The following is a 25,954-nucleotide window of genomic DNA, read 5'->3' as shown; positions in this document are numbered from 1 at the left end:
GCTGCGTAGCTGGATCAAGATAACATTTACCACTGAGCTAATGGAGCTACTTAAAAAAAGAGCAAATATTTATCATAACATACCCTATTGTGGCAATCTAGAGCCTTGTGACATCATCTGGTTTGACGCTACAGTCTCTGTATCCAAGTAGAAATTTAATTTCACGCATTAAACGTTTTTTGTGTATTCTTTTTAAAAAATATGGAAAAATATACATCTCTAACATTGCGGGTTACCTTTCTGAGCTTTCCATATTTATCAAACTGCAATTCAGCAGCAATGATTGAATGTGAGATAAATCACTGGAGCTCAGCGGCAGGGATCTAGTGAGACACAGTAAATAAAAGTATTTGTTGCAGAAACCTCGTCCTCCTCTCAGCTGGCTTGTCCAATCCAGTTTGTTATTCAGGAGCAGAACTGTTATGTAAGAGTGAGTTTGTTGTGCTGCTCTTTAGCCGGAGGTGTTTTCGCTCTCGGCTCGCAGCAGCAGCACTTCAGCCATGTTGTGCCGTGAAGTCAAAGGAGCAGTGAGCAGGAAAAGGGCAAAACCCGTTTCTCTTACAGCCGAGTGCTGGGGGGGAACGGGAGGAACGGGTGGAGATGGGGTCAGCGAGGACGTTTAGTGGCTTCATCTTCATGCAGCTTGTTGTGCAGAAAGAAAAAGTAGAGGGAAAGTGCTCAAGTGCGTGGAAGCATCTGCGCAGAAATGTTTCTAACACCTGAGTCCAGCGTGACCCAGTTGTCGTGCAACCAGAGTGTGACCTCGGTACACGCTCTCTGCTTCAACAGGAGATATAACAGCCTCCAATCATCGTTTTCAGCTTCAAACTGTGACATGATCCCAACTTGGAGGACAAGGATCCCTGTTCTGCTCAAACTTGGTGTCCACGTTTCCGAAAGTCACATCTCAGGTGGTCCGGACCAGGATCCAGCCTTTTCTGTCCTGTGTACCCCCACAGCTTTATAAGTCTTACCCATTCACTGTAAAAGAAATCTGGACTGAGCAACAAACTTCCCCTGACATTCCAAACAAGCAGCTCCCATAGAATTCTAAGTCATTCGAGTGGTCTGCTACATTTTTCTTTTAATATGTTCTCGATCATCCTCATTTTTCTCATATTTTTTCTGGATTTCAAGTTATTCAAGTTATAAACTGACCAATCAGATGTATCAATAAAAGTAGGTGGAGCCTGCTGGCGTCCATGTTCAAAGCATTTGACAGATTTCATGTTAATCCACTTTCAAGTGGTAGGGGTGTGGCCTTACAACAAGCTAACTCTTGATTGGTGAGAGTGGATGCCACAGAAATGTTTGATCAAACCAGGCTCGTCACACTGACTCGGTCCAAAAAAGACATAAAAGAACGGGAAAAATGTTTTAGTGTCATCGTTCGTTTTGTTTAAACTTATTTTTTATACAAAAAAAAACTTGTCCCAGTTGAACTGACTGAACTGTTCTGGAACAATGGTGAATGTGTCACTGGTCTTATCAGGTTCTCAAGTGTTTTGCTGACAGGAAGTCAACAAAACTAAAGACAAAATGTTACAAAATAAAACAGGAAGCAGAGTAACGCACTAAACCACAATAGATAAACAGATACGATGATGAATCTTATCCTTGTCTTTCCAAAAATCCTAAAAGTTTCGTTGATCCAGTTCTGATATGAAGACAGAAATCTCAGAGGAGGACTCTTCCTGTCAATTATTGTATTTTGCTGCAAGGTAAATAAACACCTGATCAGTAAAAAGCAAACAACATTGTCACATAGTGTTTTTATGCAACCTCTGGAGTGTCTTACACCAAAGCCTACCAAGTTCAATTATCTCTATTATTGGCTTCGGGGCAATTAGAAGGCCTGAAGATGATTCTGTCATCGGGAACTGTGGATGGGCGGTGACACTCCCCCAGCTGCCTCCCTCGGAGGAAGACAGGAAGCTAAAAATACCTCATAACAACAAAAAGGACAAAACAAGCCCACAACAGAGGGGACTGAGCGAGAAAAACTGACAAGTTTCGGGGTTTTAGTGCACAGTTTTTTTGCTATGTCACTTTAAAGCCAGAAATTTTATAGTTTTCTATCAGATATGAACAGATTGTTTGATTGTTCTAATCATGCAAAGCCTTCCTTTGTCAGTCAACAATGACTTATAGTTCAGTCTATGGTTTGAACCATTTCTACAACTTGCTGTGCCAAACTTTATAGAATGATGCTTCCATAGCTAACTCCATGACTTAGGGGGTGGGAGGGCCTGGTCGTCGTTGCTCCTTGCCCTTCTGCCGTGGGCCGGGGTGGGGGTCGGGGCCTCCGGTGCCTGGCGGGGGGTGGTGGGGGCTCTGTTGGTCGGGGGGTCGGGTCCGGCGCCTGGGTGGGGCGGGCTGGGGTGCTGTGTTGTCCTCTGGGCTTGGGTGTGGGGGTGCGTGGTGGGGGGGTGGGGTGGTGGTCTGGCTTGGCTTGGGGGGGGTGGTCCCTTTGCCTGTGCTGGGGGGGTTGGCGGGGGGCCCTGCTCGGGGGGGGGGGGCCCAGCGGCGCCGGATGGGCTGTCCATCTACACCTGGGGCTGGGATCGGCCCTTCCCTGGCTCTGGGACGGGACGGGACAACCCTCTTGGGGCCCGCGGTCGCTCTGGGTGTCATCCGCTTCGGCTGCGGGGCCTGGGGTGGGGTGGGGTGGGGGTCTTGTCGGCCCTGTCCTGTGGGGGGGCATTCTGGGGGACGGGGGGGGGGGGACTATTGGTCCACTATTGGGCAGGGGGGGTTGACGGGTCGGGGTCTCCGCTGAGGCCATCGGCGGTTTCCCCGGCCGGTTGGCTGCCTCGGTCCCGTCGAGGCCTGACCAGAGCTCTTCTAGGGCCGGCGTTTGGGGGTGGGGGCCTGGGCTTGCTCCGGGGGGGGGGGGGGGGGGCGACGCTTTCTGGCTCCTCTCTCTCTGTGTGCGGTGGGTGGTGCTGGGCCTGGGGTGTCGGTGCCTCCGGGGGTGGGGCCCCTGGGCTGGGGGGCCCTGGCCCCTTTGCTGGGGGGGGGGGGGGGGGGGGGCTGGGGGACAGCTGTTTGACCACTGGGGGACAGTCTACCAGCTGTCCCCAACTTACCCCCTTCCTCATATAACCTCATATTAGGGTGAGGGGGTGGGGGGTCTAGCCTGCGATGCGCCTTGGGGGGGGCTACTTGGCAGTGGCCCCCCTCCTATGGTTGCCGTATGGAGTGGGCCCCCCCTCTTTCGGTTTTATTTGCACCTTAGACATGTAATGTCCTTGGCGGGGGGGTGCTTGGACATCACTGCCAGCAAGCAGCAGATGTCCTCCTGGCACCCTACCCGCCAATTTTAACCGCACCTTAGACATTTAGGGCCCCTTGGTGGGGAGAGTGAGGGGACATCACTGTGAGTAATCAGGAGATGTCCCCTTAGTGCCCTACTCGCCAATTTTAACTGCACCCCCCTTAGTACACACACCCCTCCCCCTTCAATATATACATTCCAACATAAACACACACACATGCACACACACACCCTTTCAAACACACATACATGCACACACATTTTGCAAGGAAGGTGGGACCTGGGTCCATCTGTCCCCTACCCCTTCCCTGGTGGGGGGTGCGGGCCTCTTGGCGAAGGCGGCCGTGTCCCTTGGGTGCTGGATCCCTGGGCCCGGCGGTGCTCTCTCCGCACGGTGGGGGGGTTCATATTACACCTGAGCCGGGGGTGTTCGTGTCCCTGGGGGGTGGGTCCTGGTCCTTGCCCCTGAGCGCTGGGCCCCGCCAAACTTCCAACATGGCCGAGTCTGGTCGGGCCATATTTATAACACCCCTTGTGGGCCCTCTTTTTTCCCCGGGGTTCCCCCCTCCTGGGCGGGGGCGGCGGGCCCCTGCCTTGCTCCTCCCTGGACCAACCGTGGGCCGGGCGGATGGCTGCCTGGAGTGCGGAGCGGGTCTCCCTTGGGGGGTCCTGGCTCGTACCTGGGGTAGGGGCGGGGGGATGCCCGGAACTCCTGGGTGGTGGTGGGGTGCTCGTCTGGGGCTGTGGGCGTCCTTCTCCGGTGGGGCCCTGCGTTGGGCGCTCCCGGCGCGGCGGGGGGGCTGCTCTCCTGGTTGGGCTGGGGCGGCGCTCTCTTTCCCTCCGTGCCTCCCTGCTCTCTGGCTCTGGGGGCCTTGCGGCGGTCCTGCTGGCCCTGGCCTGGGTGGCGGGCTTGGTCGCCCGGGCGGCGGTTGTTCCCTGCTGGTTCCCGTGTGGCGTTGGGGGGATTTCGGCTGCCGCTGCTGCTGCGGTGGGGGTCTTGGGGTGGGGATGGCTGGGCACTCTCCCTCCTTCTTGTCACGTTCCACCATCCATTTTAGAAGAACATAAACACTCACCTGAGCACAGGTGTTAGCTCACCTTTGCACTAACAGTTTGCATGATTGAATGAATGAAAGATTTCACACTAGTTGGTTTTAAGGCATAAGTATGCGTGTGAGCACTATCTGTTTTGTGTACATGTCGACAGGTGGACATTTTTGCAGCTAGCAGGTGTGTTTATAACATTTGAGTGTGTGTGTGGATAGGCCCCACCCTTTTTGTACTACATTTGAACCTTACCATAATGATTAACAACCAGTAAACTTGTTGCTTTATGCTGCTTCATGGTCTTACCCCCCTTCCCCTCCTATTATCACCCTCCTACCCCCCCCTCTCCCTAACGTCCCTCTCTCTTCTTCCCCTCTTTCCTTTTCCGTCCGGTCCAACACCAAAGATTTTCAAACATGATTGAAATTAATAAAGTTTGGCCTCAATTACAAAAGGGGTTTATTCAGACATACCTTTGGTTTGTCTGAAGATTAATAACCCCTCTTGTTAAAGTAAAATATGTCCAACACAAGAGGCCCTCAGCTATCATCTGTCTGCCTAGCTGTTGGACAGGACAAGTTAAAAAAAAAAAAAAAAAAAAAAAAGAATGATGCTTCCAAAACCTTAATTTAATTTGAGAATATCAGAAGAGGACTGAAGGACTTAATATATTTGCATCTGTAGTTTATGTCATGACAAAGATTTGGTTGTTTGGTTAGTTGAAACACAGGATGTCTGGAGATAATGCAGAGACAGAGAATGGTTTGGAAATAAGCAAAAGGGGCATCTGGGCAGCAGATGTGAAGCTGCTGAAGCCTCCTGGTCGCTGTCAGAAGAAGTCAGTCGCTCGAAACGCCTATCAAACGAAGAAAGAGGCCAATCGAAAGCTCCTGTGGCCAGCTGGACGACAGAGACGAGCCGGTTGCAGTCAGATAATTAGTCCGCTTGGCAATCAGCCTCTAATCTGACTCACAGGGGGAGAAATACAGAGGAAAGAAGCCGAGCCAAAGAAACTGAAAGTGTGAGGAAGAGGAGGATGAGGAGCTGTGTTGTCACACTGTCAGAGTGAGACCGGTTTGGGCTGGTTGGTGATCAGGAGAAATCAGCCACAGAACACGTCTGACTGAGCTCAGGGGAGCTGTGCGTGAGGGAAGCAGTCAACAGGTGTCAGCCTGAACCGATCACACCTTTCCACACAACTCGGAGGCTGAGAGGAGGACAAACGAAGACGACAAAGGCTGTTTGACGACGATACACAAAGTGAAAGCAAAATAGAACAAATGGTAATGACAACAAATAACCAAAAGATCCTGCTTGATAGACTTTGCAGGACCGTCTTTAGAAGTGATCATCTCTTTAAATTGTTCTTAAAAATAAACCGTTTTAATCCCATTTTATAGGTAATGAAGCTAATTGTCTGTGTGTACTGTAAAGTTTAATAACAAATATGTCAAATTATCATTAAGACTAAACTAAATGTAAAGAAGATGTCATAATTTCCTTTTATTTATTTTCTAATCAATTTAGGACTTAATCTCTTCAACTGGTAATTCTTTGGATTTTTATGGTCTTTTTTTAACATAGTTTTATTGCTGAAACTGATTGAAATTAATCAATTAAGCATTCATGAGGACAATTTAGATGTTCACACATCACTTTAATATACACACTCCTTAGTATGTAAGGTAGAAATCCACTCGAAGGATTATCACTTCTACTGCTAAAGTATTTGTTGCTATGGCAACAGTACAACGTTGACATAGGTGCCATCTAAAGCTTTAGTCACAAGCATCTTAGTTCAATTCAACCCCCCCAAAAAAGTCCAGTTTAGTACCTTTTACAAATTCAAAACTCCTCCTGGCGATTTTCATCCATCGCTCCTCAACTCCTCGAGCATCACTGGGAAAAAAATGTTGGTTTTAAAGTTTTTTTATTTTGAATGGCGTTAGCATGGCAAGCTTGCAAAAGTGACGTTCTGCTGTTTGCAGATTTTTTACCTGAATATTGGGAAAATATAACACACGAATCGGTGGCTCAAGCTGAGCAAAATGACTAAAAGATATGATGATAAAAAGGGTGGTTAACGAAAAACCTCAGTTGGAAATCAACAAATTTACTTTTGCAGATTCTTCTAAAAGTTACATTGACCTGTTTGTCACCCACAGGCAACCAAGAAATAAAATAGTTGCTATGGAGATAACAGAAAAGCCACTATTTTGAAAGAAGTGGGTTTTGTTATGAATTTGTTATGCAGTTTTGAGCAGGGCGGCAGCGGGAGAAGGAGAGAGTGAAGGGTCTGTAGTAGCTGCTCAGCCAGTGAAGGCGGGTCAAAAGGAGGCGGCGAGGGCGTGGTCAGGTCGCGTTTCACGGCTGCTAGTAGCTTTATTTTTACTCTCCCTGTTGTGAAAACCTTTGAGGGGTCTCTGTGTTGAAAAGCATTAATGAAAACGACCCAAATATTTACGTTTTTCCATTCCGGCTGCCGTGTCGCAGCTTTAGAGCTGCTGACAGCTCATCCCAGTTTGTTCACACCTGCTGCCCAGGCAGAAACGGTAATGAGTGGAGGAAGGATGAACACCAGACATTTCAAACTGTAACTCTTTAAAATAAAGATTCTGGTTTAAATTGTAAAATGTACCTGGTAAGCATCAGGTTGTTAAAGAAAAAAAAAACGGAGTTAATGTTAAATGTTGTTGCTCTGAAGTTACTTCAATTTTCACAAGTGGGTCAAGAATAGGAAAAGATCAACAGAACAGCTTGACTGCATCACTTTAAACGCTCTGAAGAGAAGCAGATCACTAAAGTCATACAAATATTAATACAAATCTATTTTTGGGACCAAGCTGTTTTCATTCAAATTCATGACACTAAAGCCACTAGACGGCCATCGCGGGGAGTTTACGGTTTACAAACTGTCAGTCTGCTAACAAGCTGTCGGAAGAAGGAGGTGATAAACCCTCCGCAAGCTCTCGATGGATCGCATGGGAGGAAATTTGTCACACATGACAGCTTCTGGTGAGACTCCTTCACATTAGCTGATTACACTGGAGCTCCCTCAGACAGCAGAGAAGGAGCGCTGATACACAACCTATTGCTAATCAGTGTTTTGGATGCTCCTTTTTCCCCAAAATGCACGAAGAGAGTGTAAATGGTTGTTTTGTTTGCACATTTTTCCTATTTGGACTTTTGGAAATTGGAATGTCACGTCCACTCACCATCATTATCTGCATAACAAAGCTAATTCCTTCAGACCAACAGCTGGTGATGCAAATCCTCCAGCTGGAGTCCCTGCAGACGAAAAAGACCAAGTGAAAATGGGGATAGCGTTAATTTAAGAAGCAATATTTTTAGCCTGTCGGTTTGTTGAATGGATCTGAAGGACATATCCTCAGTAAAAAGGAGTCTGTTTAGCTTAAGAGGTAGAATTCATGAAAAAAGGAGAATTTAAAGGAGAGGCATTCAGTCTGTTGGGCTTTGTCCAGATCCACGTGTTTCATGGTCTGTTGATGTGATTTAAACTACAGAGTTTGGCGTCTGAGAAAAAAACAGCGCAAACAAAAAAATGTATAATTAAAATGCAGATTTTGGGACTAAATTTCTTCATCTTACCATTTTTTAGAATCAGAATTCTCTTTGAAGCTTTATGCAAACGGCAGGAAATTGGTGGAAATACCTCAACAGTTAGCTTTGACTTCATGAGTGTGGAGGCAGCAAACACATTTGTATTGTGCGTCTGCCATGGTTGCTTCTTGCATCTGCTTTTGTTTCCTTAGTTTCAGCTCCATCCTGGTTTTGATATGTCTTTTTGTCCTCGTGTAGCTTTATTTTTTCTACCTTTTTCCTTCCAAACCCAAATCCAGCACTTCTAAAAATACCGAATGTAGTGAGTTTTCCTGTGAACTTAAACTCATGCAGCATCAGAAGCAGTAAACACAAATTTACTCCATAGCTGGCCTCATAGCAGCAAGGGCCACTCATCAGGAGACACTAGGAAGATAATAGCTGGCATTAAGCGCTATCAGATGAAGTCTCCTTCTGTGGGGTCTGATGATGACATTTACACAACGTAATAATAAATTTCCTTAAAATGCTATTTTCTGTGTTTTTGCAGGGCACCGTGCTGTTTTATCTCTAAACTAAGTGGAGTTTTTGTGAAGGGAAGTCCTGTCAAAGATGTCTCATTAGGCTTTTCTTTTTCTCACAGCAGAAACCAAATTGCCTGAAAAATACCTCATTATCAGCTCACACTTTTCATACCTCTGCTGCTCACTTTGACCCTCTACCAAATTTGTTTAACTGCCTTTAGACAATTCATTTAGTGTTTCAGTAAAAAAGGTTTAGACACAGTGGCTAGTAGTACAGAAAAAAAATGAATAAAGGATAATTTGAGCAAAAATAAGAAAGACAACAAAAAAAAGCAAACATGCCTAAAATGCCAATTCAAATAATAAATATGATTTGGGAAAAAACATGTTTAAATAAATTAACTACTAGAAATGTACTAAGTAATGTACCAAAATATTAAATACTAAATACAAGTGAAAAACATGATATACCATAGAACATTCTAAAAATGGTAAATTGATTTACATTGGCTGAGCAAAGCTAAAGAAGCTAGCTTGATTACAAAAATGGTAACCTAAAAAAATATATCTGAGTTAAAATTCTATGATTATCACTGAATTAAAATTAGCCACATTATGAAAAAAAGAGAAAACACACACACAAAAAAAAAACAACTAAAAATTCTAAACAAGTGTTAAATGAGCTGAATTAAAAATAAGCAAAATAAAGATGCTAAAAAGGGTAAATGCTAAAGCTAACACAGCTCTGCTTAAAGGACCTATTTATATTGGGATTTTCTTTAGCTTTTGAGATTAAACTTTATCCATCTATAAGATAATATATTACCTTTGGCACACAAAAGAACGATTTTTAATGAAATATTAGTTATTTTCGCAGCTAATTTTCCTACCTGGAACAAGTACTCCAACTTCACCGCAGTCTCTGGCCTCAGCAGCCTGCCTACGTCTCGCCCACAAAAACAAAAACAAGTGACAAGATCAAATATTAACAGCAATATTTTTGGTAATTTAGCCTTTTTTAGGAGAAAAAAATGGTTTAATTTTTCAAATGGCTATTTTTTTGCTTTTAATTCATGTTTTTCTAAATGTTACATTTACTAACTAAATATTTAGTTTGCATTGCTAACTTTTTCCGATGTTTTTCTTTTGTCTAAAATAAACCAATAAATCCCAAACACTGGAACAGCCTAAATCAAAAATCAAAAATATTATCAGTTAATTCGATTTAACCACGTAGTTTAAAGTAATCCACAGTGGTGAACTTTTGAAGAGGAATTAAGGCCAAAAATAAAAGGGGAAAAGCTTTTTTGTGGGAAAATGGAAGAACATTTCTAGAAATCCGCCCTGGTAGAGTGGAAAAGGACGGTGAAGTGTTAGAAAATGACATGTAATAGAATGATATCAAAGAAAAGGGCTGAGAGAAACAGTAAAAAACTACAAAGTAGAAGAAAACAAGAGCGGAGGAAAGGACAAAACAACAATGAAAGTGGAGATGAGAAGGAAGAAAATGACAGACCAATGCCAAAAGAGGTGACAGGAGAAGTGCAAAAAGGAGACAGCGCAGTCATCAGAGCTTGTTCAGCCTCAGTTGGAGTCCAGGCAGAAAGTAAATGAAAAATCGAACCGGGGGACAAGGGGGGCGATGACCAACTCCAAGAGATGCTGTTTTGCAGCCTGAACAGTTTGACTCACACACATCTCATAATACAAATAATCTACCAAAACCTCCTTTTATTTAGCATATTAAATGAAATGCTGAGTGTTCAGCAGTATGTGGGACGTTAAATTCTGCCTCATGTGGATGCCTGACTCAAAGGAGGCGGGAAAACATAACGGCGCATTAGAGAATCAGACACGGGCAGGCATGAGCTCACATTATTAAAGCGTGTTAAGGTTACACATCCACATCTCCCCGGCTCTGACACCTTTCCCTATTTGCTTTGCAAACCACCAAGTCCTGCTGCTCTTCATTTAAATTCCAGTCAGGATCATAATAATTTCATAATCTTTCACTTCTGCTTGAATGTTAATCAAGCATAAAGCCAATAATGTGAAAGAAAGTGGACAAGAAAGAGGCAGCATTGATTTTACTCATCCTACTATATCAATATAATCATAGCTCCTGAAACGAGTCCTTCATAGACAGTAAAACGATTAACATCTCTAGAAAAACACAAGGGAAAATAATAAAGACTAACTTTAAAAAAATGTATTAACTACAGTCTTGAAATCAATTGAAGAGAAAAGAGAAACAGATGTTGTAGAACTTCTAATTTGGACACAAAGCAGTGATTTTCTCCAAAGTTATTAGGAAAAATATCTTGAAATTGAAAATAAGGATTAGCAAGAACATGTTAAAAAAATGTAGCAGAGCAAGAATGGCTATTCTACCAAATTTCTATAGAAGTCTATGGCCTTTTGGAGCCCGAGGATACTTTCTGTTTAAAAAGCTAGAGGAGAGGGTCCCAAAGTCCTGTTCTCAAAACGTGGTATTTTGATTAATAGACGTGAAAACTGTAAGGTTTGTTTGTGTCACCTTTTTGTCTAATTTTACTCTCGATGTAAAAACCAATATGGCGGCAACAATTATGTCAAAATTAGGCTTCAAACTGGTTTAATAAACACCAATGGGTCATGCCACCACACCAACCATCTCTTATTGGTATAATTTTATAGTTTAAACCAGGGGTGCACAAATCCAGGCCTTGAGAGCCAGTGTACATGTTTTCCAACCACCCTGCCATTGAGGCTCCTTATTGACTAAACACACCTGATCCAGGTAATCAGCAGCAGGTAAGGCTGGATTTCTGGAAAACCAACAGAAGGCTGGCCCTCAAAGTTTTGATTTGGGCACCCCTGAAAAGTTTTCTGGGAGAACTGCCTCATACCATCACACTGCTACCACCGTGCTTTATAGTTGCTTAAATTATTTAATTTGCATGTAAGTTGGACTTGAGATGGAGCATACTTTTAAATAATTTAGTTTTTTTTGGTAAATTCTGCCGCGAATGAGCATTTTTCATAAACGTAGAGGGTCAGAATCACCCTATATTTAAAAAAAAAACCATATCTGTATGCATGAGGCTGAAAACAAAAGGTGAGCGTGGAGAAGAAAACGAATAACATTTTCTCTGGACTTGATTAGCAAAACAGAGAAAAGCGTCGGACACTTCAAGCTTGCTGATTAATAAAAACTGCAGGCATGGGAACATCCTTTAGAATACCTGAACGTAATCACTACAGGGAATGTGTTGGTTTGTGATTAAAGGTTAAAGACTTTCCTTTTAAATAACTCCAACGCCTGAACAACGTGAGCCATTTTTAAATTAAAGCTCACCATTTTCATTTACGCCCGCAGACAAAGCTTTTCCTGCTGAGTACAAAGAAAGATGTGCTTTTGCAACAAGTCTTAGTCAGACAAACATTAATTTTTTTACATCTGTGACTCATAACCTGCAGAGATTTTACAGCCTTTATGATTCAGCAGCACCTCCAGCTCTGCTGTGCTGGTCAAACCACTGCACACGCTCGTTTTTAGTTCCTCATCTTTCCACGTTTATGCGGTCTGTCTGTGTCCACAGAAACAGACGGAAATGCTCACTGTTGCAGTGTTTCAAGAAGTGAAGGCCTATTGCTCTTTTCTCTTGTTTTTTAAGGTTGCAATCTTTTCCAAGAGGATTGGAAAATGTGACAGGGGAGAATTTTTTTTTTTTTATTAGAATTTCTTTGATTGTTTCATGTCAGTTAGTGTGACTGCAGTACAGACTTTGTATAAACAATCATTTGTGTTTTCAGTTTTGGTTTTCAATCAAACGTGTGTCCTCAGGTTCGGTCTCTTTCACCTGTAGTGAAGCATTGAATTTTTCTGCAAACTGAAAAATGAAAGGAAAAGAAAAAAAAAACCTGAAAAAAAGCTTTGCATTCGGTTGATACAGCCGCCCTGTTGGTGTTGCGTGACCAGAAAGACCACTCGAAGATTCAATGCTGGTAGACGAGCAATCCAATCACGGAGGAACAGGCAGCTTTTTAATCGGATTTAAAGAGAACAGCAAGTCATGGGCGACATGTTCCTATGAAAGTGGGGAAATCATATCAGAATCACAAGAGAAGCACTTCAGCTTTATGTGGAGTAAAGATGAAAAGTCTTTAACAACTAAAAATGCTTTTATTGATGTCCAGAATCTTTAATGATTCATACAACACTATAGAAACACAGGCTTCTTTTTAAAAGATGGAGTCAAGAGTGGGCCTGTTATACTCATTATTATTGATGATCTATGTGTGGGAGCAAATTATTGCCCTACTGTATAGGAGCGAACTCCTCCGCCTCCACATCCAGCATCTCTCTAGCATCTTTGCCCCAATGAAAACAATCTGCATCTTTGGCTTTTTGGTCATTTATCAAGGTTTTCCCATGATTTACATTGTAAATCAGAGGATAAGAAAGCATAAGAAAGCTGAAGACTGTGTTGCTCTCATGTACAAGGTCTCTAAGGACTCCTCTCACCCTGACCACGGACTGTTTAACCTCTTCCTCTCCGGGAGGCGTTTCAGAAGTCTCCGGACAAGGACCACAAGATTCAGGAACAGCTTTTTCCCTAAAGCTGTCTCCTTGCTGAACTCTTCCCTCTGACACCCCTAAAACACCCCCCACACCACCATAGACTCCTCCCCCTCCTCAACACTCTGAATTATTTATTTATTCACAACAAGCAAAACAGTAACTTGTTATTACTTGCACTACTGTCTGCTCATCCAGGAACACTGTATAATCCATCTGCATATTGTAATATTTTCTATGCACTTTACTGTCCATTGCAATACTGTAAACTATGTTCATAGTTCTGCCTATAGTGTTCATACACTTTTACATAGCTCATCTGAATAGGATGTTCACAGTACAACTATCGGTATATCGTGCTAATGGTATTTAATATCTGTAAATTATTTCCATAATACTTACCTGTATAGTTATTGAACATATTATAGACCTCTATTTTGTACTTACTGCTTATTGCAATTCTGGTTAGATGCTAACTGCATTTCGTTGCCTTGTACCTACATGTGCAGTGACAATAAAGTTGAAACTAATCTAATCTAATCTAAGCTAGATGATTACGCCGCGCTGGATGCTTTAAAACGTCTGGATCCAACCCGCTGCACAAAAAATGACACGCCCACTAAATCGATAAAAGTTCAAATAAAACAGTTCTTAAATAAACTTATACTAGGCAAGGTTATGCAACAAATTCCATTTGTCGATTGGTGAGTGGAAATTGTCCCTAGGCTTAAGGCAAGTGTGATGGACTGGCAACCTGTTCAGGGTGAACCCCACCTTTGCTCAAAAGTTGCCGGGATAGCCTCCAGCAACTTTGTGACCCCCGAAAGGGATTTAGCCAGTTTAGAAATGGTTGGATGGATGCAATCAACTGAAAAAATATGGCTTATCACTATTAATAAAAACAAAAACATAATTGTGATAAATTATGTAAAATGTCCATACTTTCCACTTAACCTTTTAGTTTTCAGATGCTTCGCATTTCTATGAGTCATCAAAGCAAAATCATTCAAAACGATATCTTAATTTGACTTCAAATGTGCCTTTAAACGAAGTTTGACTATCAGAGTCTTGATTATTGTCACGTCTGGGCCTCTACTCCAGAGACTGTGGTTACTTTTATTTGATAAATAATGAAATGAAATCTAACATCACATTAGAATTACATTAGAAAGAGAAAAAACCAAGTAAGCCCAGGTTTAAAGTTTGGGACTCAGGCATGAACTTTATGTTTAGGTTTTGGAAAATACAATTGAAATATTGGAAAGAGGACGGTTCATTGTTTTTTCTTGTTTTTTTTCTTTCTCTTAACATTCGGGTTAATAAAGTATGAAAAAACTCTAAAGTGTGATACTTTCTCTTATGTGAATTCAAGGGGGAGAAATTTTATAATTTGGTGATTTTTCTCCTCTCAGCAACCTCACAGCATCGTCCAGCGCCGCTTGCTTGAGGGAAATATCACCCGGCTGCGAGGGGAGGCCCGCGACCCCAGCTCCAGGGTTCGCTCCCCCCTGGCCGACACCAAAGACGGGGGTCCCGTCGACGCCGAGGAAAGGAGTGAGAGCACAGCCGAGGACTCGACGGAGGAGAGGGAGTCTTTGGAGGAAAGCGAGAAGAGCCTCCGATCGGACGAGGAGGACGACAGCAGCGAGGCCGGAGCTCGACAGACGACGGCGCAGAAGCCAGAGAGTCCGGACTGCCCGCCCCCCCTCAAAGCTTTAATCATTCACTGCAAGGTACCACATAGTCAATCCTCACACGCCTGTCCGGTTCACCCACGCTCAACTGCACAGAAACTGCAGACAGAAAGAAAAGCTGTCCCATGACTCATCGCTCACAGTCCGCTCTTCCTTCAGAGCTTCAAAAGCTGAGCTGGACCCAGCAAACGTCTGATAGAATCAAGAAAACTGAGTCACGCTGCTCAGCAGTCCAGTCTGGTTAACGTCACGGGGCCAGAACGGATTCACTGTAGGTGATGTCCAGAATAAACACCAACAGACCGAGTTCAGACAGAAACCAGAGAATTCAGAAGAAAAAACACAAATATATTCCACCGATGTGCATCTTTCCTTCTTGCATGAGTTGAAATGTAGAAGTGTAACGATTCATTTACTATGATTGATATTTGTGGCTGACGATCCAAATCACTGACCTAATAATGGATGCAGGACTTCTTTAGCCAAAACTTCAACCAGTGTGACTCAGAGAGAAATACCTGCAACTGAACAGTGCAGGGGAAGTTTTCCAGATTCCTTGGATTTCTTACAAGATAATCAAGTGTAAATGAAATATCAGTTATTTGAATAATGTAACTGTCATTGCAGTTACATTCAGGTATCTTGGGACGCAGGAACTGTCTTGACGCGTACTCCATAAAAAAGTCACTGTTCTTCCTTTTATGTAATTTGTTGTCTTGCACTTTCTTGAACAGTAAACGACAAAAAATACTTTTCAAGGGCATGAACTCGTCCTAAATATGACAGCAATATGAGAATAACACGCCAATAACACGGTCTATTAATGTGCTACTGTGCTCCCCAAGTTCCAAATCTAAACAGTAAATGCCAATAAGACACGGCAGCTCCCAAAACAATCTAACCAAAATTCAATTTTTCAATTCAATTCAATACAATTTTATTTATATAACCCAAAATCACAACAACAGTCGTCTCAATTGGCTTTCATACCGGTAAATGTAAAGTAAACATGAAATCCAGTAGGAAGATTCTAAACTGAACTAACTAAGCAGACTAAACTAAACTGGGGATCCCTGCCCTTAGACCGTCCTTCCCGGTAAGGAAAGACTCCTGGAAAAAAAAAGACTCAGGAAAAAAAGAAGGAGGTCAGAACAGCTGCATGACCAAAGAATGACAGGCGCATGCATGTATGAAATCTAATAAAGGATGTAATTTCAGCCAAATGGCTCCAACAAATCTTTCTCTTTCGGCTTTTCCCATCAGGGGTCGCCACAGCGAATCATCCTTTTCCAACTCACTCTATCATGAACATCTTCCACCCTAACATTAGCCAACTTCATGTCAATATATATAATAAAAAAAATGAACAGGTTAGCAAAAATAACACGCATTGATGGAAAACTACAGTTGTAAACCGTGTGGAAGGCATTTTCCTTGGGGATAGGAATTAACGTCATGCAATCGTTGTGCGTTAATGTTTTCCAAACATAAAAATAGTAAATAAGCCGTTTAATGTCCTTATTTAAAAAAATCGTCAGTTCTGGAAAATATTCTGGATCTTTTAGAGATTTATTTTTTTTATCTGAGTTTAGAGTCAGTGATGTTTGGATTCATGTGAAACGGGGGGAAGGGTTGTGATCAGAGCACACACACCACGTCCTTTCATTATCTTCCACTTCCCGTCAGCCCTCTGCTTCAAAACCATGCCATCAAATATTTATTCAGAGTTAGTAACTGGTTTAATAAATAGCCATAAACTTAACCCGAGGTCCCATTTGTTCTGAGCTTTCTATTGAGCAGTCAGAGAAGAGTTACGATGGAGGAAAAGTCCTGTTTGCCCTGATTCTGCATCCATTAGTGATGGATTGAAAAACAGGAAGAGTGCAGCTTCATGCGCTTCTGGTCACCTTTGGTGCCTCCATTATCCCAATGACTAATCTATGCAGAAAGGTCAAACAGAGCAATCACTGCTGGGGATGAAGTTCTCCTTCAGCAGACGGAGCATCAATGAAGTCAAAACTTCTTTTTATTTGATAATTAGCAGCGACATGTCCACAGATCAAATGCATTCTCTCTCTTTTGTTGCTTCTAGCTCCTATTTGATAAAGTCTCACAAGGAGTGAAAGGCAGTGTCTCAGCGATCGAGTCGTCTTACTTTTCGAATAGGTTTTTTGGTTCATTTTGTGTTTTGGACAAGTATATAGATAGACAATGTGTAAAAACAGATTAAAAAGCTAATTATCTTTAAAAAATAATATAACAAAAGGTTGAATATAAGACAGATGCCTTCCTGCTGTGGAGTGTAGCCACTCTGCTTTAAAAGTTTGATGGCATTGGAAATAAAGGATACTGTGTACCTGTTTGAGTCTACCTGTTGGTTTGATAAAACGACGGCCCGAGGGCGACATTAAAAGAACTGAAGGACCGGACGTGTTCATGTGTTAAAATGATGCTTTTTGCTTTCTGAAACACTTGCCTCCTCCATATGGAGTTCCAGTTCCTCCGTTGGATGCCAGTAACTGGGAGCTTAGCTAACTTGTGAAATATACTCTTCAGTTTTTTTTGATCCTTTAAAATGTGAAAATGTGAGCAAAAGTGACGCTCTTACATGCTTAGTGTAAGAGCCACTACATACATTTTCCACATATTAAATTTCGGCCTTTCGTGATACATGCGTGATATGTGTAATTCTTAAGTGTTCCTTGCGTTCGTCATTTGTCAATGTGTGCAGATGTTGAGGGTTTCGGACGACGGGTGACGTGAATTCAATTTTGAGCTGTTCAAACTTGAATTACGTAGTGTACGCATCTATAATGTAGTTCATATGCAATTATTATGTTAATCTTACACAATTGGCCATTTTTTTTGCGAGATGCATTAACAAATGTCGCTTTCCACGACCGTTCACGTATGTCTAACAGACTTTTCACGCATGCACCACCAATGGATAACTTTTATATTGCCTACCCGCCGCACAAGTTCAAATCACGTAAAGACCGCAACTTTTCTCAATTTTTCCATGTATTTTTAGGTATTATCGATTTTCATCCATGGAATATGTGCAAAATGTAGGTAGTGGCTGTGTGACATGGCCTTAACACTTTCGGATTTCAACGTTTGAAGGTTTTCTGTTTCTGTCGTCTCTTTTCTTCAGTTTCCACCGTCGGCTTTAGTATCGGTTGTTCTTTAACATTCAGCTGCTATTTTTAAACATCGGAGCAGAGAAGGATTTTGGCATCGAGTCTGAGACAAAGGGGCAGGTTTGTGGTTTTGCTGATAAGCCAGCGAGAACAGAGGAGGCTCGGTCTGCCGGTTCAGTCACATCTGAAGGAGGAGGACAAAAAAAAAAGGTGCACGGAGAACAAGTGTTCTTATTTCTACAGGGAGGACAAAACACCTTTTAGCCGAGATAATAAGATATTGATTAATGTGTGTGTGTGTGTGTGTGGGGGGGGGGGGGGGGGGGGGGGGGGCAAATACGATCTAAAATCTGTTTTTCAATATCAGTGAACCAACAGCTGATCTGTTGATATTAACTTGTATCATAAAGTTTACTGAGCTTCAACTAAAAATGAAAATAGTAATTGAAACAAAACCCTCAGTAGTCTCTGAACTACGCAGAGAGTTGGCCAATCACAATTTTTTTCTTACAATTATGTAGAAATGACACTATATAATTGGGAATGTGGGCGTGGTGAACAAAAACCCACGTTGCTAAGGAAATTGAAAAATTTACTTCTGTCGATTCTTCTTAAAATTACATAGACCTGTTCATCACCCCCATGCGACCCAAAAATTATATCGTTGCTATGGAGATAAAACCAACAGAAGAGCTGCTATTTTGAAAAGAAAAAAAAGGCTATTTTTTAAAATAATTCGTCCCCTGCAGCTTTGACCAAGCTGGTAGGGGCAGAAGGGGAGGGTGAGGGGCATGTAGCAGATGCTCAGCCAGTGGGTAGGTGGGTGGATGTGTTTCAAGGGGCAGCTAGGACAGGTAGCACCTGCAGGTTCTACAGCACTTGCTATGGGTTCTGATTGTATTTATTTTTGCAAAACAAAATTTACTATTCGGAATTGGGTTTCCTGATGCAGTTTTAGGTTTATTGTGACATTATTGTGTAATATGATGAACATATATTTGTAAAAGATGGATATTATGTCACAACAACAAACAGCTATTAAGGCAAATTATTAGAGCTAATTGTCAAGTTGTAAAAAAAACAACTAAAAAAGGCATCAGACGACTAAGGGTTAACCGATTAAAAATGGATCCAGATTGTATTCCGGATCTTTCTGCGTCTTTTGCCTCATATAGGATCCCAACCTATAGACTCGGTCTTGATGTGCAGCTACTGGGTTGAGTTTGTTTCACATGGAGCCTTCAGTCAGGATGTGTTTTTCTCAGAGAGAGTCTAATGTGATGCATGCAGACTGCGCGGGTGGCGCTCCATGCGGTTCATCCCACATGCATGCAGAGCTGCCATATGCACTCAGGAAAACCCTCAAACTAGCAGGGCGGCATTTGCTGGCGTTCAGGGTTGAGTATGAGCGGGGAGGCAGCGTTAGATGCAGCGTTAGACGTTTCTCAGTCTGCGGCGTGTGCAGCCTGTGACACCAGGAGCCCCGCAGGCTTCAGAGCAGCTGCAAGATAAAAAGGGAAAAATAAATGTCACCGGAAATTAGGTCAGGCTGCCTGCTAGCAAAACTACTCTCAATCTGGAGCCTGAAAAAAGTAATGAAAGGCTGTTAGACTATCATAGAGAGTTTTTCTTTAGAAAGTCTGGTTTTAATAACACGTTTTTTCACATTAAAAGGTACAGTAGATAATTGACTGTAGCCTAGTGAAGCATCAATACTTGCATTTATTTTTTGGAATTTATGTCATTAAAGCTAAACACAGTTAGCTTGAACGCAACCTAAAAATAAAAATGATGTGTGTTTTCTATTTTACTTAATGTTTTTATTTTCGTTCCATAATTCAGTTCTATACTTCTATTTAGAATTAGTTATGCTTTACCAGTTCAAATACAAAGTATTTAACAGATTCATCAAAAAAAGATTAGATTCAGATCAGATTATATTCAATAAAAATGAAGTCTGTCTGCTTTTAACTCAAAATTTGGTTAAGGTAACCCCTTACAACCATATCCTCTTCAAAAATAAAGTGACCCTGGGGGTGTTTGAGCTAAAGCGTAGCACTATGTAAAGCGTGCAGCACAGTGAGATCAGTGAGATCATGTAAGATCATCTAAAGCGGGGTTGCATGAAATGCATCTTTTCAAAGCTGCATCATGCAGTCCCCAATTCTCAGTCGCATAAAAAAAAACTTTAAAGAGGAAAATAAAGAAGAGGCAAAAGTGCAAACATGTTTAGTTTATCTAAAGCAGGTGTGGGTTGGCTTCCCACGTTTTTCCGACAAACCCCAAACACAAACACCAAACACTGAACCAGGTAATCAGCAGCAAATAAGGCCCTCGAGGCCTGGAACCTGACACCCCTGTTTTAAATGGAAGCATACTTAAGAACTCAAACAAGCCCCGCCTTCTGCGCCTGAATTTGACGTAGTTCAATCACTTAAAAACTTATGGCGGACAGGTGATGTACCAGAAATCATAGAGAAGAAGTAACTTATCTAACTCTACAACTACATGTTTAAAGTCCAGCAAATGATCTTCATCCAGTTGAAGTTGGGGGACGGCTGGGGGCGTGAGACGCGCCGGAGACAGGATCCACAGCCAGGTGTAGGAGCAGTAGTAGAGGCAAGCCAGAGACGAGGTACACGGTCAGGTACAGGAGCTCGGATGAGCCAAGGTAGAAAGGTAGAAAGGAAGGTAGAAAAGCGGTATACAAGTATACGCCATTTACCATATACCAAGGTTTGCATCGTCAAAACACAGTGGATGTATATATGGTCCTAGTAAAATGTTCTTATTTATTACTTTTCCACTCTTCTACCGCAATGGCGGCGGGCAGGACTTTCGCGGTGCAGCGCTGGGTTTCCGCAATTTCTAGACAACATTGTTGTTGTCTTGTTGTTCTATAAAATCCTGTCACTCCCCATCCCAAAATAAATTACAAATCGGTTTCATAGTTACTGGATTCCTGATGCCTAAACTGCCGCAGCGGGTCCTCCGTCTGATCTACGTTCATCTTCCGCCTCACTTTTAAAATAAAACATTGCTTTTGTCCAGAAACTATAAATAACTGCCATATTCTCTTTTTCATTCAATAAAATCCAAAAGTGGCGTCTTATAGTCCGGAAATTACGGTCATTATATCGTAATAGTTCGGGAGCAGGGAGGGAATTGTCATCAAAACAGATATGAGTGCTCGTGGTCATAAATCCCATCACTTATTTTCCTTCCCCGCTGTGTGGACCAGCGTGTCCAACCTGCTCATGTGTCTCACCTGCTTAATATTTCATGCTTCGGTGAAGCGTGAGCCTGAAACATCAAAGTGCACTCACCAAACACACCAGAAAAAGCTTCTTCAGCAGCTAAATGTTTTCCCGATCGTTTAGAGTCTGTAAAAACAACTCGTGTGGTCTGTAATCTTTAACTCAAGTGTTGGACTTCAACACCAAGTCTCAGAATCGATACCGATTACCAGAACCAAACATCTGGAGGGTCCACTGATAAATAATTGACTTCCTGCTTCATGGCAGATGAACAGGCCGGTTCCAAAGAGCAGATCACTGCGTTCTGTTGCTTGTGTGACTAATCATTTCCTTGCATGCACTCATGCTGGAGCAAGGTGGAAAAATCAAACTGACATGACCCCCCCCCCCCCCCCCCCCCCCTCCTCCTCATGTCTCCCCCACAGTGCTGTGAGACAGAAGTCAAGGCTTCCATCAACACCAGCAGTCCACACAACCACATCTCCACCTCCTGCTGCCGAAGGCTGGGGTAAGAACCGTCGCTGTCCGCTCCCTGCCCCCTTACAGCTCTGACTCCTGAACATCAGAAGCAGATTCCTGGAGCTCTGACAGAACCAGAGACAGTGGGACTTTTCCACAACTGTGAGCAGAATTTAAAGACCAGCAAACAGGGTTTCACTGCCGTTTTGCGAAACCTTTAAATCAGGGAGCCGTCCAGGCCTGTGACAGATCCAGATCAGGAAACAGCTTCGACCATTTTCCTTCCTTTCATTTTATTCCATTCTGCGTTTCCTGGAGCTTAAGAGGTAAAAGATGTTCAGCTGTGACGCCAATTTTTTCAGTAACTCCAACTGCTCCACATAACGATAAGGCAGGTTTGTCTGTCGAGTTCATTTTGAGTACAAAGACAAATTGCACTGTGCTTCACGTAAAACATTTAAAGACCCACTTTGATAACAAAAAAAAAGGGTTTTGGAGTTTTTAACATGTTTTTGTGGTATTTTCTGGTGATGGAGGACATTTATAAAGAAAATTAGGCTTAAAGTTGCAAATATTTACTTATTCAGTAAATTAATATTCAGTCTGACCTGACATCTGGCTCCAAACTGTACTGCTGGTTAGCTCCAATATTGCTAACCATTTTTGTTGCACTGGTAATGTGAGGTTGGGGGTGTGAGGGACTGTAAGCTAGAGGGAGAGAGTGTAAACAAAGAGATGATAGGATTTCAACCCTACCTCTCAGACCGCACCCAATTCATTCAGCTTAAATCATTTGAATCTCAGCCTTCCTCTATCTCTTCTGGTGTCCCCAAGGTTTTGTCCTTGGTCCTCTTCTTTTCATTACTTATCTTCTACCCCATGGCAATATCTCTCGTAAATATAATGTTAATTTTCACTGTTTTGCCGATGACACCCAGCTCTATGTATCAAGCAAACCTGACTCCTCTTTTCCCCCCTCCTCCCTCCACTCCTGTCTATCTGAAATCAAAAACTGGTTCACCTTAAACCTTCTCAAACTCAATAGTGATAAAACCGATCTACTTCTCGTCTGTTCATAATCCACCCACCCCAAAGCCACAAGTCTTACTCTTTCCATCGATTCGTCTTCTGTCTCCCCCTCCCCTAAGGTGAAGAGTCTGGGTGTCATCCTAGATAGCTCCTTATCTCCACCAGCTGCACTGGCTCCCCATAACCTCCAGAATCCAATTCAAACTCCTCCTGTTCACCATTAAAACAGCAACAGAACTTTAAAGTCCGTCTTCAGACAGCCGGTCGGCAGACCTTAGACCGGACTGATGTGGTTTACTGTTTTGGTAGAGAAACCGCAAGTCGACTGAATTTGGAGGCATAGAGTCGTTTCTCTGGGTCCTTCTTAGACATCAGATGCTTGATATTTTTAGGATGATAGTCAGCTGATTTTGTGGCTGCCTTGACGTGTTTATTAAAAATACTCCTGTGTCTGTCACTGCACGCACTTTTCTAAAATGGTTGGTGGTTTTTAGATGAACAGACTAAAGCTCTGTGGCAACAATAACCCCAGTTTTGTTTCTGTTTAGCCAAACAGCCAATCCTTCGTCATTCAAAATACTACAAATTGTTTAGTTAAGCAGAGAAACTTTCTAAATCATATTTGTACCCCTTTTATATTCCTAGTTTCACTAAACTGCAGCTGCAGAGGTTTTGATAATGTTCTGTGTCCAGAACCTGATCTGTTAGGAGGAGACAATAGTTACTGATGTATTCAAATGTGAGATCCAGAAAGTTTCTGTATTTTGTCAGACTGGTAGCGAGCGAGGACGGTTCACCGTGTGGGGTCGGCAGCTCGGTGACGGCTCTGCAGCTGCAGGTGGGCAGACAGACGCTCCGGTGTTCCGCTTTTGTCAAAGGTAAGAATTTGAACCCTTTAAGCCTACTGCATACAAATATTGACAGAAATGTAAATTTTTGGGGAGAAGTAAGATGTTTTTCAAACCCATTTTTGAAATTCACAAAAGAAAATGTGTAAAGCCACTTTTTATGAAATATAGATTGTATCAATTATGATCCATTGGGTAATTTGTTACATTTTTGTTCGAAATAATGTTATGTAATAACATCAGGAAAAAATGCCACCTTTTTTACCCACTGTCTCCTATTAGATCCACAGATTGTTAAAACTTGAATTATAAATCATTAATAATCCAGACAACAGGTAGTCATTAAAAATAATTCACAATAAAAGAGTAATTCTCACTGAAGTATTAGGGCCACCATAAAGGAATACAAATAAAAAAATATATGCAAAAATGAAGTTGAAAAAATATTTTTTTGAAAGTCATCATTGTACGAAAAATAAACCCAAAGTTATGAGGAAAAAAGCAGTAAAATAACCCTGCAATTTCTAAGAATACAGCCATACAGTTCTGCTTCACAAAAGTTGTAATTTCAAAAGAAAGTCCTGCTTTTTAGACGTGTTTCAAAGATAACTGAACACAACCTGAGAAATCATACAATTTTCTATACAATTTTATCCTCCATTTGTTTTAATTTTCCTCATTAGTTTAAAATTATTTTTGTCATAATTTTATGATGTTTTTGTAATCATTTTATCACTTTGACAAATTTGACAATTTTTTCCTTTTTTTATTTTATTCTCTTATTTTTTTTATTATTCTTGTACTTATTTTTATCATAATTTTACCAAAATTATTCTTATTTACTTGTTTATTTTCTTCAATAACACCCTCAATCCTCTGTTGTAATTCTCACAAAAAAGTTTTCAAATGTTTGAAAAATCTTTTCCCGCCAAAAGTGTTTCATGGAAGCAGCCATTTTGAAATGTCCTTCTGCTGCCTCCAGTGGAATCCACTACAGAGCGGAAAATACGGATCAAGTTATTATCAGTGGGTTTTTAAAGGAAGGTTCGGATCATGTTAATGAGAAAACCCTGTATGACACACACTACAACTGGTTATATAGAGTTATTCAATATCTACAAAGGGAACCAAAACAAATTGTTGTTATGCTAAATGTCATGCTAGCTGCTCTTTTGGATATCAGAATTTCAACTTAAAATTTCAACTTTAGTAAAAACGTTCAACTCTAAAATGCAATAATTTAGAAAACTATTATCTTAGATGTTTACTTAAAAATCTTTTATATGGAATATAAAGTAATGTTTTTTCAACTAAATCAAAACAAACATTTGCTTAATTCCTTATGTACGGATGTCTTAATCTGAATAATTCTTGTCGTGTTCAAGAGTAAATTATATTCCACTCAATACTCAGACTTTCTTGCAGATTTATAATGAATGTGATGCAGCTCAAGTGTGGACTCGCTCATCCTCAGAGAAGATGACACTCAGTTCCACAAATTCAGTCCCGGATCCACGTTGCTGCAGATTAACTTCTCATTTTGAAAAAGAAAAGAAAAAAACTTCCTGATCCGACATGTTTAATGGGTTTGGATTTAACCTCATGCTAATTTATGCACAGGGTTAACGAGCATGAGTCAGAGCTTTTCTAATAATAGTCTGACTTGTTTCTCTTTTCTCGCCTCTCTGTCCACTTTCTCCAGAGGACGAGGCGTTCGAGCTGTGCCTGGGTCTGCAGACTTTGCTAGATCTCAAAGTAAGTTTTCTTCAGGCTTTCAGTGTGTTTTTAACGCTGTCAAACTGCAAATAGTCGAATTGAAGAAGAAAAAATGAAAGAGGAGGGAAAATCCAGGAGCGCAGTTGTATTATTGGAGGTTGTTATCAGTTACAATTCACAGAGTAGTAGATTGAGGCCGTGTCCCACAGCCTCTATTTGCGAAATGTCCACTAATGAAACTTCTGTCTTTTCATGATACATGTGGGATATATGTAATTCATTAGCGTTTCTTGTGTTTGTCATTTGTCTATATGCGCAGATGTCCGTTGAGGGTTTCGGCCGACAGGTCTTTACGTAAATTCGGTTTGGAGCTGTTCAAAATTTTGGGTCGTTTGAGAATCACGCAACGTAAAAGACTACGTAAAGTTTGTTAGAGTGATTTTTGCTAGGTGCATTCACTTATTTGTGGCATTCTACAACCGTTCCACTTGTGTCTAACCGACCTTTGCCGCATGTACCACCAATGCATAACTTTCATATCGCTGCACAATGCACATATCACGTTAAAATATTGTAATTGGGCCAGATTTACGCGTTCTTTGCGGGGTTTATCTGTACTTCTTCCGTGGTTTTAACGTAGTTCATTCGTGATACATCTGTGAAAATGTCATGTTCAGAACTTTTCTCACTTTTCTAACGTATTTTCTTGTATGATCAGTTTTCATCCGTGCAATATGGGCAAATCGTCCGTGGTGGCTGTGTGGCATTACTGTTAGAAAAGACTGAGTTTGGTTCATTTTTAACGTGTAATAGAGGTTTAAAATTCGGTTAAATGAAATTT

At 41.8% G+C, this 25,954-nt stretch overlaps 2 protein-coding genes and 1 long non-coding RNA gene across 3 annotated transcripts in view; 1 reads left to right on the top strand and 2 right to left on the bottom strand.

Moving 5' to 3' along the window:
* Positions 1-9,358, bottom strand: part of LOC101169403 (endosome/lysosome-associated apoptosis and autophagy regulator family member 2) — a 38,930-nt gene extending 29,572 nt beyond the window's left edge. The window contains exons 1-2 of the mRNA XM_078941807.1: positions 9,300-9,358; positions 7,540-7,612 (exon numbers count right to left, since the gene is read on the bottom strand). The gene's annotated coding sequence lies outside the window, so the exon portion shown is untranslated. The remainder of the gene's footprint in view (positions 1-7,539; positions 7,613-9,299) is intronic.
* The window catches only part of nrip2 (nuclear receptor interacting protein 2), a 31,606-nt gene that overhangs the window by 4,309 nt on the left and 1,343 nt on the right, over positions 1-25,954 (top strand). The window contains exons 2-5 of the mRNA XM_023952345.2: positions 14,383-14,703; positions 21,487-21,569; positions 23,321-23,427; positions 25,100-25,152. Of these exons, the coding sequence (XP_023808113.1) occupies positions 14,383-14,703; positions 21,487-21,569; positions 23,321-23,427; positions 25,100-25,152 (564 nt within the window). The remainder of the gene's footprint in view (positions 1-14,382; positions 14,704-21,486; positions 21,570-23,320; positions 23,428-25,099; positions 25,153-25,954) is intronic.
* Positions 18,599-25,954, bottom strand: part of LOC144989408 (uncharacterized) — a 28,051-nt gene continuing 20,695 nt past the window's right edge. The window contains exon 3 of the long non-coding RNA XR_013653552.1: positions 18,599-19,305. This is a non-coding gene — a long non-coding RNA (uncharacterized LOC144989408). The remainder of the gene's footprint in view (positions 19,306-25,954) is intronic.

Source organism: Oryzias latipes, chromosome 23 (assembly GCF_053564925.1).
Source record: "Oryzias latipes strain Hd-rR chromosome 23, Olatipes_Hd-rR_3.1".
Lineage (NCBI taxonomy): Eukaryota > Metazoa > Chordata > Actinopteri > Beloniformes > Adrianichthyidae > Oryzias > Oryzias latipes.
Note: the sequence above shows the minus strand (reverse complement) of the source record. Positions and strands in the feature narration are given on the sequence as shown.